Source organism: Equus asinus, chromosome 25 (assembly GCF_041296235.1).
Source record: "Equus asinus isolate D_3611 breed Donkey chromosome 25, EquAss-T2T_v2, whole genome shotgun sequence".
Taxonomy (NCBI): domain Eukaryota; kingdom Metazoa; phylum Chordata; class Mammalia; order Perissodactyla; family Equidae; genus Equus; species Equus asinus.
The window spans coordinates 38,122,097-38,139,048 of record NC_091814.1 but is presented as its reverse complement, the minus strand read 5'-3'; the positions used below and the strand labels follow the sequence as shown (position 1 = coordinate 38,139,048).

Here is a 16,952-nt window from a genome sequence, read left to right as displayed (position 1 = left end):
GGTTCTTTTATTATACTGAAGAGGTATAATATTACCTGAAGGAAGACTGTGATAAACTCTAAAGCAACCATTAAAATGAAATAATGAGTTATAGCTAATAAGCTAGCAGTGGAGATAAAAATGGACTCATAAAAAATATTCAATAAATCCAAACGAAGGCAGAAACACAGGAAAAAAGGAACAAAGAACAGATGGGACAAATAGAAAACAAATACCAAGATGACAGATTTAAATCCAACCATATCCATAATCACATTGAATGTAAATGGTCTGAATAGCCCAATAAAAGGCAGAGATTTTTTGATTGCGTAAATAAAGCTAGACCCAATTGTATCGTGACTACAAGAAACATACCTTAAATATAATGACCCAAATAAGTTAAAAGTGACAGGATGGAAAATGATATATTATGCTAACACTAATCAAAAGAAAGCTGGAGTGGCTATATTAATATCAGGCAAAGCATATTTCAGAGCAAATAATATTACTGTGGATAATGAAGGTAGCTTTATAATGATAAAGAAGTCAATGAATCAAGAGTACACAATAATGCTAAGTGTTGATGCATCCGATTGTTGTTAAGTGCCATCAAGTTGGCTCTGTCTCTAGGCGACAATATGAATGAGTGATGTCTACGACATCCTGTCCTCAAGAGCACCACTCAGCTTCTGCAGACTCGTGCCTATGACTTCCTTTATGGAGTCGATCCGTCTTACGCTGGGTCTTCCTCTTTTTCCTGCTGCTTTCTCCTTTTCCCAGCATTACTGTCTTTTCCAAAGAATCTGTCTTCTTATGATGTGCCCAAAGTAGGACAGCCTCAGTTTTATCATTTTTGCCTTCAGTGATAGTTCAGGCTTAATTTGCTCTAGGAGCCACTTATTTATCTTTCTGGCAGTCCAGGGTATCCGTACAGCTCTCCTCCAGCACCATATTTCAAATGAATCGATTTTTTTCCTGTGCGCCTTCTTCACTGTCCATTTTTCACACTCATACACAGTAATTGGGAATACGAGGGTGTGGATAATCTTGCATCTAATTACAGGGCTTTAAAATACCTGAGGCAAAAGCTCAAAGAACTACAAGGAGAAATAGACAAATCCATAATTATAGTCAGAGATTTCAATACCACCCTAAATTACTGACACAAACAACTAGGCAGAAATCAGTAAAGATATAGAAGATTCGAGGAACCCTATCAAACAACTTGACCTAACCGATATTTATAGAACATTCCACCCAATGACATTCTTTTCAGGTGCACACAGAACACTTCTCAAGATGGATCATTGAATCCTTATTAGGTGGGTACTGTCATTATCCCCATTTACAGCTGAATGAATGAAGGCATAAAGAAGTAGGTAGCTTGCTGAAGATGCACAGTTATAAACTGTCACAACTGGGCTTTGAACCCAGGCTATCTGACCCAAAACTCTTAGTCACCAGGCTCTACCAGCTCCTTTGAACACCTGGAACAGCTCAGGTCTCAGTGAAAACTCGAGGAATTAGAATGCAACTCCTTTTAAATAAACAAAGGAGTAGGCTACTCAAATAGCATTCTCTAAATACTACTTGGAAAGGAAGTGTGTTCCCCCCTCCTCTCCTATTCCCACTCAGCCCAAATGGCCAGTCTGCTTCCTTTAAGTGACATGACTTATAGGTATCATAAACTCAGGTCCCACAGCCGCTGGGTCTGAAAGCGAAGACGGCTGCAGACTATAAAAGACTCAGGGGAGCGGGCTCTTCCTCAGGCTGCCTCTGTGTCGGGTGGGTGGTCTAATACACATTCGAAAGGGGAGCAAGATGCCTGTTGGCCCCTCTTTAAATGCCAGGATCCAGACAATAGCTCCTTTTCCAGGCTGGAAATACGTTTTCATTAAAATGAAGCAAAGAATCCTTAGCTTATGGGTGACTTTCTTTGTCCACTTTCTTATCTCTGTGATTAGTACTATAATATATATAATAATTATAACACGGAAAGCTTTGTAATGTTTTCCAGGGCGAGGTTTCCTTCCTTATTGGCAAGAAAATGCCATAGAGGGGAACACCTTTTTAATGGTCTTTGGCTGAGATTTGGCACATGGCTGATCTATGGGCGGAAATGTGAAATGGGGATATTATTCTGCCTCACCATGCTAAGGGGGAGATTCAGACTGCTCAGCAAACATGACTCTTGATAATGAAATAAAAAAAATCAGTTTCCTCTTTAATATGAATTCCCTGTCTCTCCTCATCCTTTCCACTGAGCTTCCAATCTGTATTCGCATCCAGCTTCCTTCCCTTCTCTCCTCTTTCCTAACTACAATCAGTGACTTCCCCAGTTCCTGCTGTCTGTCTCATTTCCCTCAACAGCTCCTTTCCTTTTCCTCTCGCTTCTTGCCCATCCAGCTCCAGCTCTCTCCTCCCTCCCTTCTCCGCCGCTCCACAGCCCCGAAGGAGATCAAAGAGCGATAGTGTGGCTGCAGCCCAGCCGGGAGAAGTTTCCAGCTCCCCCTCCTGGCTGGGCTGAGTTGTGGGCTGAGAAACGGAAGGCTGGGCCGGGGCGTCTTGGCTTCTTGGGGGAATTATGAAAGAGGTGTCTGCAGCAGCATTGCACACAGTAGAAAAATAAAATCCCCTTTGTGCTAGTGAGTGTGGTGTCTTTCAACTTGGGTCTCTGCCACTCATTCTGCCAAGCCATTGTTTACCCTGGGGTTTGGTAGAGTAGGAGCCTCGCGGGTGGGAGCGGAGGCGACCCTGGGAGCGCTCCCCTGGGACTGAATTGACCCTAGAATCGGTGGAGAGAGAAGTCGTCCTCAGGGAGGGGGGGCCCAGAGCAAAGGAGGGGGGACTGCAGCTGGCCAATCAGGAGGCGAGGCCGAGCCAGGCTTCCCCCTCGGCGCTGCCGAGCGGCGCGCAGAGGAAAGTCGGGAGCCGCGGTGGCTGGCCCGGGCGAGCGGTGGCGGCGGCGGCGGCGGCGGTGGGACTCGGGCGCGGCGCCGCAAGCTCGGAGCGGCCCCCGGGGCATGGCCGGCGCGCTGCCCCCAAGCCGCGGGCAGAGCAGTCCCGGAGGAAGCTGCGTCCAGACAAAAGCTGCCGCATCTCTGCCTGCCTAGCTCCTGCAGGGATTCGGGTTTGGTGCTTGTCCGCATCCGAGCCTCGGCTCCAAACTTTTTGCTAGTTGCAGGAGATTTCAAGTGTCTAATGAGTTGCTCTGAGAGGAACCCCGCTACCTGTTGTTGAGGAGGGCTAAGCGCAGAGCTCAGGCGCTCGGAAAAAAAGCAAGAAAAGAAAATGATTTCCTGGGACATGGTCCACACAGTATTCCTGTTTGCTCTTCTTTATTCTTCCCTAGCTCAAGATGCAAGCTCCCAGTCCGAGATCAGGGCTGAGGAAATTCCCGAGGGGGCCTCCACCTTGGCTTTTGTGTTTGATGTGACTGGTTCCATGTATGATGATTTAGTTCAGGTTATCGAAGGGGCCTCCAAAATTTTGGAGACGTCTTTGAAAAGACCTAAGAGACCTCTTTTCAACTTTGCCTTGGTGCCTTTCCATGATCCAGGTAAGGGAAATATTTATTCTTTGTGTTTGTTATTTCTTATGATTACATTATTTCTTATGCTATGAAATTGTGTCAGTGTCAGGAAGTTTCAAAGCCTTTTTTTTTTTGTTTTTTATGTGTAGCTGAATACAGTGTAACAAAGAATTGCTCGCTGGCATCTAGGTTTGTGATTCCAGCTCCAATCTCAGCCATGGAGCAGATAGCTTCTTTGGGGTGCTTATGCAGTGGTCCCCAAACCTGGAAATGGGAAATTATGAAAACAGGAACCAGAGCAACGACATCAAAATCAGAGTTACTTGACTTTTTAAAAAATTTTAGAGCTACAGAAAGTTTAATTATGAAGGCAGATTGGGACATGGGTCTTCAGCAGCAGTACTTTTAAGAGCTAACATCCGGATTGAGAGCATACTCAGGATGACTCTCACATAAGGGGAAAAAACCCGTTGTGTGAAACACAAGGAAGCTTGTAAGTAATAACTACTATTGCAACTGAAGAGATGAAAATGAGAGAGAAGCCATTCATTTCTTAGCTGGATCTATTCATTTTTGCACCAGGTCATTGTTAGATTCACAGATGGTTATAAACATTATGTCCATGTCTCATCCAGTAGAAATGCATCTAATTTGGTGTGTCGGTGCTCTTTAGAGGTAGTTGAAGCAAAATAACTTTATTTTTTGCCCTAAAGCCATGGTTTTCAGCTGCTCCCTGTAATATGATCCTATTTACTTTTTTCAGTTTCTCTTTAAAGTGGCACCTTTCTGTGAGGATCCTAGCAGCCCTCATTGTCATTGCTGTGGGTAGCATTGCAGGGGGAGCCCTGGGGCTTGCAATCTGACATCCACCTGAGTTTCATTAGCACAAGTCGCTGCCCAGTTGAAGAAAAAATAAAGCAGTGGTTCTTAAAAGTTCTCCCCCACTTTTTAATTTAAATTCTCTGCCTTCACTAGAAGACCTTGACACAACCTCATCACAATGAGAGCTTGATATTTAGAATCTCAGATTCTTTCCTGGTGCATTTGACAAATGTATATGAGTTCGAATTCATTCTAGATATTAAATATGGCAGGTTTCAGCTGTTTTTTAAAAAATGGCATGGAGAGAAATTTAGAGGGAAATAGAACTTTCTGGGATTGTTTGCTCTTCAAATGATGAAAATAATAACCTCTCCTACTGTTTTGGGATATGCATATAAATAGTAATTTCTACATTGACCAAACATGAAATGGTCTGTATATCTGAATAAAGAATTGAATGATCATTTGCTGTGTTTACTATCTTAGTAAGACACTTCATGTGTTATAATGTTTCAATTTATTAAATGTCACGATGCCAATTGTGATGCAGTGCACGACTTTTGTTTTTTTGGAATACACTAAATATGTTTCTTCTATAGGGATGAATCTGAAGTTGGCTAAAAAATAAAGTGAAAATTATTTTCTCTAATTAACACCACGATTTCCTTTTTTTCAAAAAACTTATGAAATGATGTTGTTGCAAACAGAAAACAAAAATCGCCTCAAGTCATAAATGGAAATGATCATCATGATATTTTGATGTGATATGAAAAATTATTGGAATAAATCATATTGTGGTGTGCCGCCTTCCCATTGTTGCCAAATGGGAAAGTGTGCTGTCGTTGACTTTCCTATGTTTAGCAATCATGATTCAAAGGGAGGGAAAGTTGGCATGCTAATAACAGATGACTAATAAATTAAAGCTCTTATGAATTAAATAATATGAGAAAATGATTAATTTAAATTGGTTCCATAAAACTAGTTGTATGTATAATTCAGCAAAACTGTTCATTCTGTTTGCATTGTGATTCAAAGTAGAGAGAAGTGGCCAAGCGTTTATATTATCTAAGACTATTTAAAGTATGTTTGAAGATAAAGAGGGAAATAGAAGTTAAAACATACTAATAACCTTTAATTTAGTTTACTAATTCACTTTCATGGATTGTAATATTACCTTCGTGTGGCATTTTCTGTGTGTGTGTGTGTGTATAATCACTGAGTTGTTGATTCCTTTGTACTTCTGATTGCCAATGAGCATGGAATGACAGAAGGGGCCTTGAATGGGGGATTGGCTGTTTTACTGAGAGACATTAAAAAAGTCAGTTATCTTTTTGAATCTGTCTCCTCTGCTATAAATGAGAGAATTGGATTTGAGCATCCCTAAGGCCACTTCTAACTGTGACATTTTACAACTGTCTGTTTTGCATGTGGTTGTTTTTCATGGTCCCTAACACATATTCCTATAGTTGGGTAATACAAGTGACATGGAAAGAAAGAATGTGTGAAATTTAATATAATAATTACATTAATAACTTTGACTATTTACAGCTTTTCAAAGCCCTTTGATATCTTCTATTGCAGTTAGCTAGATGAAATAATAGATAAGATCTGGGATGTAGGCTAAGGCATTTGACAAAAATCTTTAGGCCTTTGCTGATGATTTCTTTGGACCTCTGTATTAGAGTTTGGGGCAAGGTTTGTGTTTGCAGATGAGGATAAAAATTAAAATACGTGGAAAACATGAATATGCAAAAAGAAGACATCTAACAAGTTGACAAGGAGGTGATAAAGTCATTCAGATATTGTGCATGTAGGAATGAATGTTGGAGGACCAACAACACGCCCATGGTAGGAGCAAGTACCAGAGAGGACCAGAGCCATGGAGAGTGAAGCCAACCTTTTGATGCTAATTATGCTTAAGATGGGTTTTCTACTTCCATAATCACATTTAATACATTAATTTTTAACAGCTTTATTGAGATATAATTCCCTTACCGTACAATCATTCATTTAAAATGTACAATTCAATGGTTTTTAGTATATTCACAGATAAATGCCACCATCGCCACAATCGATTTTGGAACATGTTCATGCCCTCAAAGAGAAACTGCATGCCTTTTAGTTATCACTCCCCTACCTGCTCTCATGCTTCTCCCATTCCTAAACAACTACTAATTTACTTTCTGTCTCTATAGATTTTCCTGTTGACTTTCATGTGAATGGAATCACGTAATATGTGGTCTTTTTGGACTAATTTCTTTCACTATAGCATAATGTTTTCAAGGTTCATCCATGTTGTAGCATGTATCAGTACTTTATTCCTTTTTATAGCCAAATAATATTCCATTGTATAGATATACCACATTTTGATTATCTGTTAATCCATAATGGATATTTGGGTTGTGTCTACTTTTTGGCTGTTATGAATAACGCTTCCATAAACATTTGTGTACAAGTTTCTGTGTGGACATATGTGATGTGATTTATAATAAGAAGTATATATTTGGTCTTCATCCTTGATTCTGGCATAGAGCTCCTAAAACCTTTGGAATTTCCTAAGGATGAGAGCCATAAAGGTGTCTTTTGTTATGTTAATGATTTGACTTTGGACTCCACCTAAGGATTGGGGCTGGTTGCCAGGAGACCCAATCATGTGATTAGAGGGTGGAACTTTCAGTCTCCCCACCCTCCCGCCTCCCACTCCCACCTCTGGGGAGGGGAGAGGGGCTGGAGGTTGAATCTCTTGCCAATGGCCAGTGATTTAATCAGTCATGCCTATGTAAAGAAGCCTCCATAAAAACCCAGAAGGACAAGGCTTGGAGAGCTTCTGGGTTGGTGAGCATGTGGAGATTTGGGGAGAATGGCATGCTCTGGGATAGCTTGGGTGCTCCACACCTCTTGCCCTATGCATCTCTTCCATCTGCCGTTCCTGAGTTATATCCTTTTAGAATAAACTGGTGATCTAATGAGTAAATAGGTTTCCTGACTTTTTTGAGCTGCTGTAGCAAATTATTCAAACCCAAGGAGGAGGTTGTGAGAACCTCTGACTTATAGCCGGTTGGTCAGAAGTACAGGTAACAACCTGGACTTGTGACTGGCGTCTGAAGTAAAAGGAGGGGTGTCTGGAGCCAGACGGTCAGAAGCAAGGTAACAACAGGGGCTTGCAAGTGGTGTCTGAACTGGGGGGGAGGGGCAGTCTCCACCTTTAACCTGTGGGATCTGATGTTATCTCTGGGTAGATAGGCATCAGAATTGAGTTGAATTCTCAGACATCCTGCTGGTGTCTGAGAAATGCTTGTTGGAGGGGTGGGGAACCCCCGCCCCCCATTCCACATTGAAATTGGGTGCTCAGAACACAAAAGAACACATATTTTCATTTCTCTTGAGTATATACCTAGGAGTGGAATAGCTGGGTCATGGTAACTGTTTCGTTGTTTGAGGACATGCCAGACTGTTTTCCAAAGCAGCTGTACCATTTTACGTTCCCACCAGCAGTATATGAGGGTTCTGGTTAAGAAGTCAGATCCTCATCAACACTAGTTTATTATTGAACTTGCTGAGTCTTACATATTAATTTTTGCCATGCTTTTTACAATACTCAAATGTATTTCTCTCTTCCTCAGGACACAACTTTGTGGAGGGCTGAGGGTTTCCCTTTGACTACAGCTCCTTTTATCACTCAGTTTTCCATTTCTCCTCCTCTCTGGAAGGCAGGTACCAGAGACAGAGGAAAGAGAATGGGGCAGAATGTTTTAATGAGTCACTTTATATAAAGAAAATTCTCTTCTTCTCTTTCACAATTACGTCTCTACTTTTTTCTCAAGCCATCTTATGTCAGTCTCGTTCATTCATTCATTCGTTCGTTCACTCACCTATTATGTTTCAGGCATTGCTTCAGACACTGGGAATACAAAAGGGCCTAAAACAGGCAAAAGCTCCTGCTCTTGTGGAGCTTACAGTCTACTGGGGGACACAGGTCATAAAGAAAAGAATTAAAATACATGTGCTATGTTTGTTGGTGGCAATTGCTCTGGAGAAAATAAGCAGGAAAGGGCATGGGGAGTTTGAGGTGGATTGAGAGTGGTGACCTTTTAAATATGGTGGTCAGGGAAGCCCGCAGTTGAAAAGGCCACCTTTCAACAAAGACTTGAAGGGGATGAGGGAGGGAGCAGTGAGGATATCTGAGGAAAGACTTTTGCAGGCAGAGTAACAGTAAATGAAATGCTCTTGCACGTGGCAAGAGCATCCTGATGTGTTCAAGGAACTCTGAAAAGACCAGTGTATCTAGATCATAGTGAGCAATAGGGAGAAGTTAGGAGGTGAGGTCAGAAAGATGATGGGGCCACATCACAAAAGAGCTTCTCGGCCACTGTGACTTGGCTTTTCTCTAAGTGAGATGGAGAACCATGTTAGGATTTTGAACAGAGCAGTGACATGATCTGACTTATGCATCTGCGTAATCATTCTGACTGTTGTTTGAGAATAGTCTAAAGTGGAGCTAGGGCAGAAGCAGAGAGGCTAGGAGACTCCTGCATCATTGAGGCAGAAGAGGATGGTATATCTTGGGTGAAGTTGGTATCTGTGGAAGTTTTGAGAAATAGTTGGATTCTGTGTCTGTTTTGAAGATGAAACCCAAAGGATTTAATGAAGGACAGGATGTAATGTGTGAGAAAAAAGACAGAAGACAAGACAGATTCTGAGGACTTGGCTTGAGCGAATAGAAGCATAGCATAGCTGTTTACTGAGATGGAGAAGAATGAGCAAGAAGCAGACTTGAGAAAAAGTGAGAGGATGAGGGTTTTATTGTTGGTTGTGTTTAAGTTTGAGTTGCCTTTTGGTACCCAAGTGGAAGGTGGTTGGATGTATGAGTTTAGAGGTCAAGAGGAGAGGTCTGGGTCAGAGATATAAATTTCAGATTGCAAGGCATACATGCAGATGGTCTTTAGGGCTATGAGGCTAGACGAGACCACTAAGGGGCTGATTAAATGGAGAATAGTGAAGGTCTGAGGAGCCAGCCAGCCCTGGGACACTCCAGTGTTCAGCAGAGAAATGAGGATAAACCAGCAAAGTAGCCTGAGAAATTGAAGTCAGAGAGGAAGGAAAAGAGTACATTATCCTAGAAGTCAAGAGAAGAAAGCATTTCAAGGGAGAAGCACTAATTGGTTAATTACGAGGAGGACTGAGAGTTGGCTAATGAATTTAGCAATGTGGAAGTCATCGGTGACTAAACAAGACTAGTGAAATGATGCAAGTGAAATGCCTGTTTGGAGAGAATTCAAAAGAGAATGGGAGAAAAGGAATTAGAAATCTTTGGAATTATATTGTCGTTTCCAACTACTGGAATGGCTGCTTTGTTCATGAAGCTAAAATTGAAACTAGTTTTGATAAATGATTCAACCAGTATTTTACAAAACGCAAACGCAATGTTAGTAGAAAGAGCGTCCAATTTGGAACAGAAGATTTCTGTTCTCTTCCTTACTCTTGTCATTTAAGCAAATCATTTAACCTTGCCAGACTAATGTTTCTCTATCTATAAAACTAGTGCATTGGTAGGTTATTATCAAAGTCCATGATTTTAATAGTCATAATATAGTGAAAGATAAGTGACTGCAAAGAAACTCAGAGTAGCAAAGGCTTGATTCATTCGGAGAAATATCAGCATTACAAGCCTCTGTGCTTAAGAATATCATTGTAATAAAACCTCTGAGCCCTCAGTGATTTTGTATGGTTCTGTAAGATCTACACAGTGTTAAGAACACACTCCGGGACTTCTTTTGTGAAAAGATTCTCTTAGAATATTTTTCTGAGCAGTAGCAAAATCACCTGAAACCATAATGAATAGAAAGATTTTTACAAGGAAAATATTGCACATTCAGACCTTGAAAACCTATACAAATTTATATGAACTAAACTTCAAATGGAATGTTTTCAGTTTCAATATGTATAGGGAAACGAGCCAAGAAGCTATTAGTGTCCCTTTGTCTCTAGCACATCCTAAAGGAAGAAGGGTTTTCAGGAGGAAAAGGATTGGCCTTTAAGTCCAAGAGAAATCCAACAAAAGGAAGTGAACTAAAATGTAAGAGTGAGAGATTTTGACTGGACAATGATAACTTTCCTAGAATGAGAGAATATTTTAAGCTGAGAGTGGATCCCATGTCACTGGATGTGTTTTGAGGCTATGTAGAGATGTTTTACTATGCACAATGAAAATTTTCTTCCAAAGTATACGGGCCAATTTTTGATAAATTTGTTAAATGTATTAGGGATGTTTCTATTTAACAGAATCATCTATGACTCCCACAGAATGAAATTTTTTTTTTTGAGTTGAGGAACAGCCTTCTAATTGATTTTTGGTAAATCTGAATTTGGTTTTGCTTATGGTTTGTCTCTGATCAGACAAACAATAACCATTCTCAATGGTCTTTATAACTCTGCTTACCTTCCCTCCTCTGACTAGACATTAAGCTCCTTGAGCAGGGACGGCTCCATCTGTCTCAGGCCTGGCACACAGTAGACACCCAAGAAATGTTTCATGAATGAGTGAATGCTGGAAGCCAGAACTAATGGTTTCTCTGGGTATTTTAATCTTGCCTTTCATGTCTGTTGTTTTGCTTTTAAAATTATAGCAATCAGAAGAATAAAACTAAACAACATAATAATTTGCTATTAGATCTTTTTGATGCTGTATATCTCCCAACCAAGCTTGAACATGAAATGGAAGGATCATTGTGACCCAGATAATGCTGCATCTTGGGTACTCATTGAGTGTTTGTATAGCAGGTGAATTTGGGGGGATTTCTACGCAGTCTGGAATTGCTCAGCTCCATGCTGTAAGACATTCTGCATACGTTGCAAATTTAACTGAACTGGAATGTCACAACAAATAAATTAATTTCCAGGGAGCTCTGTGCAAACCAGAGATCACATTGTAGATGGTTCTCACAAGCCTACAGGGATTTTCAACCTTGGTTTTTTCTTTTCTGATAAATCCCCGTGAGAATTCTCCATCTCTATGGAGAATAGGAAAAGTTTAAAAATGGACTTATGTTATGTCAAGGGTAAGATGTATTGATATCAACTTTCCCTACTTTTTTGATGTTACCATGGTTAAATAAAATGATATATGTGAAAATTCTTTAAAAATACTGTAGAATCAATGGTGTTGCTCTTAGTTATCGAATGACTCACATTTGTCTATAAAGATTGAATAGATACTGGAGAAAAGCCACTTATCAAGAAAAGTAGTAGGGGCCGGCCCCATGGCCAAGTGGTTGAGTTTGCACACTCCGCTTCCGAGGCCCAGGGTTTTGCTGGTTTGGATCCTGGGCGTGGACGTGGCACCACTCATCAGGCCATGCTGAGGTGGCATCCCACATAGCAGAACCAGAGGGACCTACAACTAGAATATACAACTATGTAGTGGGGGGCTTTGGGAAGAAGAAGAAGAAGAAAGAAGAGAAAAATAGTAGAACATTTATACAATAAGACTAAAAAATTAAATAGAAAAAATATCTACTTGATGACTTGGCTATTAACCAGCCTACAGGCAAAGGACAGTTCAAACCAGTTCAAATGTAGTCAGATTCTAACATACTCAGTGTTTGTGAAGCACATAGTCTTTGCTACACTGTATCCTTGACCCCTAGTCCACTGCTTCATGATTGGGAAACCAACAAGAGAATTAAAAATCCAAAGATAAGCCATTACATTCATTGATTCACGTATTCACTCACTCATCAGTCAATAACAGACTTCTTACTATTTGTCAAGGACCATGCTAGGTGCTTTTTGATTCAAACATAATGAGGCTTAATTTACAAGAAGTGAACTATCTATGGGGAGAAGGGCAAGAGAAATAGTATTATATACCATGATACATTTTATAGTGGAAAGAAGCACAGGGAGCTGTGTGAGCCCAGAGCAGTGCCTGTGATCCTGAATTCAAGAGGGTGATGGTTAACAAAGATTTTCTGGAAGAGATGTGGCCTGGGCTGAAACCTGAAGAAGGTGCATGAGTAAAAGCAGTTGAATCAAAATATTCAGGAGTTTGGATTTCATCCTGAAAGTTATCAAGAGCCTGGAAGGATTATAAGTGAGGAGTGACATGATTGGATTTTCATTTTAGATCTTTATCTGTTGGATGGGTGGATTGGAGCAAGGCAGTCCTGGGAGCTGAGAGATGAAATCTGAGGCCACCATAGCAATTCAGGGGGAAATATTGAGGTGACTTGGGCATAGGAAGAAGGGTATAGATTTCTGAGCTATTAAGAAAGTCCTTTGGACTGGATTTGGCCCTTAGAACGTAGAAGAAAGGGAAATATGATTGCTTTCTGTAGGTGAAAATATGAAATCAGCCATGCAATGGAAGAGAAAAGATAGATAAAGTTAGCTTTGAGAGATACTGTTACTCTCAGGCCAGGATGATAAGCTCCTTATACATTAACTGGTTCAAATAAAATATCCAAAAGTCTGGGGTGTCAGCAATGAAAAAGAGAGTCACAGAAACAGACTTAGGCATTGTACAACCAGGTTCTTTTTTTTTTTTTTAGGTATAATTAACATATAACATTATATTAGTTTCATATTCCATTGTCTCTCTCTATATATACATAAACACTGCATTTTCTTTATCCATTTATCCATTGATGGACACTTAAGTAGTTTTCCATGTCTTGGCTATTGTAAATAATGCTGCACTGAACATGGGGGTGCGTATATCTTTTTGAGTTAGTGGATTTTTTTTTTTCAGATAAATACCCAGAAGCAGAATTGCTGGATCGTATGGTAGTTCTATTTTTAATTTTTTGAGGAACTTCCATACTGTTTTCCATAGTGCCTGCGCCAATTTACATTCCTACCAAAGTGCACAAGGGTTCCCTTTTCTCCATATCCTTGCCAATACCTATTTTTTGTCTTTTTTATAATTGCCATTCTAACAGGTGTGAGGTGTTATCTTGTTGTGGTTTTGATTTTCACTTCCCTGATGATTAGTGATGTTGAACATGTTTTCATTTACCTGTTGACCATCTGTACATCTTCTTTGGAAAGATGTCTATTCAGATCCTCTGCCCATTTTTTAATTGGATTGTTTGTTTTTCTTGCCAATTTCTATCTAGGATTCAGCGTTAGTTCATTCTACATTTTAATAGCCAGTCCACCCATAAGCAGCATTCCAACTGTGGTGATAGACTGTTTATCCTTATAAATATGTAATGATGTCATTACATATTTGGATCGTACTGTTAACTCTCCTTGTTTTGGTTGCGTGCTCACCAAACAGCCTCCTGATAATTTAACCTCATGTACTTTTCTTATGGGGAGAGAATGCTCTGGTCAGACTGGCCCATACATCAGATTCACCAGACAGTTGTATTCCTCATTGATAACTCATATTTTGGCATACCAGTTTTATGCATCAGTCTCTATTGTTTAAAATAGTCTGCCAGTGTCAAGTTAACGTTTCGGAGTTTATAAGTCTAAGAGCCAGACCCTGGCTGATGGTGAATTTATCAAAGTAAATGTCTTCCTGTGTGGATCTGTTTGGGTGGCCTGTCAGTCTCCAGGTATCACCCCTCAGCATTTCTAAGTGTCAGTGTTAGTGTGAATAGTGCCAAGTAGCTGTTCTTTCCACTTGAAACCTATATAGATGATGGCTGAGCCTTTGGAATAAATGAGATCATCCAAGGAAAGTATGTAGACAGAAAAGAAGGGAGACAGGATAGAACTATGGAGAACACAAGTGTGGAGGGCAGTTCATAAAGGATTCTGGAAAGGAGAGTCCCGGTAAATAGGAAGAGAAACAGGAATGAGCAGTGTTTGGATATCTAAAAAGTTGTTTTAAGCAGGAGAAGTTGTCAACTCTGTTCATTTATAAGTTTACTGAAAATAAAGGCTAAAATGGACAGTTTCTTTGGAGTTGTGGAGTCAGGAGCCTGAAATGATGGGTGAGAAAATGGAACTAGAGAACCCAGTGTGTTTCTTTCTTGAAACATAGTATTGTGGTTAAAAGCATAGGCTCTGGACTCTGATGCCTAGGATAGAAGCCTGCTTCCCCTAGTTACTTGTTGTATGATCTTAACTTCTTTATGCTTCGGTTTGGGTAACTGGAGACTATTATATACTCCGTAAGGTTGAGGCAAGGATTGAAATAATAGATGTCCAAAACTTAGCACAATCTCTTGCACACAGTAAATTCTCAATAAACATTAGTTAACGGGACTTAGAGTTGAGAAAGAGCTTTTTTAATTATTATTTTATTGAGGTCATAATAGTTTATAACATTGTGAAATTTCAGTTGTACATTATTATTTGTCAGTTACCGTATATAAAGAACATCTTTTTTAAGAAGGGAGGGAGGAGACAGTGTTTAAGTACTGCTGGAGAAGAGTCAGTAGAGGAGAAGAGATAGGAAATGCCGAAGGGAGAACATATAACTTATGAAACCAGGTCTTTGAGGAAGCAAGAGGAGATGGGATGCAAACTAGAGGGATTGGCTGTTGGCGGGAGAAGACCTTTGGCTGAGTGTGACCATAGACAGGCATGGTCATGGACAAGCTGGTAGGTGGGGATGCAAGATGTTGGGTGATTTCCTGTCTGATGGACTCTTTTTTTTTCTCAAAGAAACAGAAAGGAGAGTCATTTCATGATAGGAGGGAAGTGGTAGAAGGGTACATAAAGGATTTTAGAAGAATAGTGGAGTTTTGGAGGTAGAAGGTGGCTGTGGACACATAGACGATTTCCCAGAATGAGTTGTGGTTCAGAAGATGAATTTGTAATGCTTGAACACTGCTGAGCTGTGTGATTTTCTCCAGTGGCTCTCAGCAGCCTGGGCATAACTGCTGAGGCTGACCACTGGTTTGGTCCAGGACTAGGATTTTGTTGAGCAAGTGTGACTAAAGAAATAGGGTATGGTTGAGAAGGATATTGATAAGAGAGACTGAAGTGACAGATCGTAGGGTCACATCTGGATGTATGGGACTGACAAGAGTTGAGATTTTGCATGTAAAGGACAGTATCACAAGGGAGTTGAGATTAGTGGTAAGAATGGCCGAAGTGATTGGTCCTAGAATTTAGCTTGGGTAGAAAAGAAAGTTAAACTGGAATGAAGATTGCAGGATTGAGATCAAGGAGTTTGAGTCTGCAGAGTTGAACATGGATGTTAAAGTAACCCAGATGATAACAGAGCTTAAAATGATGAGGAAGACAGTGAGTCAGGCATCAAATTTTTATTTAATAAGAATTATTGAGAAGTCTCCAGGTGGCAGTTGACAGTGATGAAGAGGGTTAGAAGGTGTCATAGGTGACATGTACCTCAAAAAGGCAGATCTTTTCTCTGAAGGTAGAACAATAACAGACGGGGAGTGGATAAAATACTGAGCCACCTCCTGACCCTGTTGTGTCTGGGGTGTTGGAGAATAAGTGCACCTCACTGGGGAGGGCTGTAGGGGAGGTGGTGCCGTCAAAGGAGAGCCCTGTTTCAGCTAAAGTGGGAGGTGGATGAAGAGTTCCTGTGAGAAGATGGTGTGGAAGCTCACAGGATTTGTGAGGACATAGGATGGTGAAGGAACGGGTCAGGTGAGAGGAAACAGGGAGGATGAGAGTAAGAGAGAAGAGGAATGGTTTACGTTCAGGGCAGTGACCACAGATAATGGTGGGATAAAGCAGGGTGGGATATGTTGGTGGCAAAGTCTAACTGAGGCTCGGGGATAAATTTAAGGTACCAGTTCAGGCCCTGGGAGAGCTGGAGCCTGATGAAGTCTGCTGTTGGCAACTCTTTCTGAGGGCAGCGTGGCCGGCAGGGACTTCTGAGGAAACCCCTTATGTGTCTTGTTGGCACAGGCTTCATAGCGTAATTTTTATTTCTAGTAATAACAGCTACCGTTTTATATTTTGAATCCTTCCTATGGACCAGACACTGAACTAGATACATTCTGTGCTTTATCTCATTTAAGGCTCACCAAATCTCTAAGTGCTGGATGTTATCTTTATTTTACATAGGAGACAACTGAGGCTTATATTATAGGAACTCTCACAAAAAGTGCAAAATTTCCTGACAAAGAATTGCTTTTGACGAGTTATGTTTTGTCACCTTCTTTTGTTTTGAGAATCGTGTGAGGTTGAGGAGATGTGCCCAAGAAGGCATGGCAAAGGCACCACTGTGTTGGTTTGCTCGGGCTGCCGCAACAAGCGACTACAAACTGGGTGCCTTAAACAGCTCAAATTTATTGTCTCACAGTTCTGGAGGCTTGAAGTCTGAAATCTAAATGGTGGCAAGGTCGTTTCCTTCTGAGGGCTGTGAGGGAGAATCTGTCCCATGCCTCTCTCCTAGCTTCTGGTGGTTTGCTGGCCATCTTTGGTGTTTCCTTGGCTTGTAGATGCACCCATCTCTGCCTTCATGTTCACAGGGGGTCTCCCTGCGTGCCGTGGCACATTTCCCCTTTTTAGAAGGACACCAGTCACATTGGATTATTGGCCCACCCTACTCACCTATGACCTCTTCTTGATTAACTACGTCTGCAACAACTTTATTTCCAAATAAGGTCACATTCTGAGGCGTTGGGGCATAGGACTTTAACATAGGAATTCTGAGGGGACACAATTCAATTCAGACTGAGACCAC

At 40.8% G+C, this 16,952-nt stretch overlaps 1 protein-coding gene across 7 annotated transcripts in view; it reads left to right on the top strand.

Moving 5' to 3' along the window:
- Nucleotides 1-2,892: 2,892 nt before the first annotated feature.
- The window catches only part of HMCN1 (hemicentin 1), a 436,035-nt gene continuing 421,975 nt past the window's right edge, over nt 2,893-16,952 (top strand). For 6 of the 7 annotated variants that reach the window (XR_011498041.1, XR_011498040.1, XR_011498042.1 and 3 more), the window contains exon 1: nt 3,129-3,538. Coding sequence is in view for 4 of the 7 variants with exons in the window: in XM_070496978.1 (XP_070353079.1) it covers nt 3,271-3,538 (268 nt within the window). In the remaining 3 variants the exon portion in view is untranslated. Of the gene's footprint in view, nt 3,539-16,952 lie in introns of all 7 variants that reach the window. The other variant, XM_044757668.2, reaches the window with a different exon arrangement.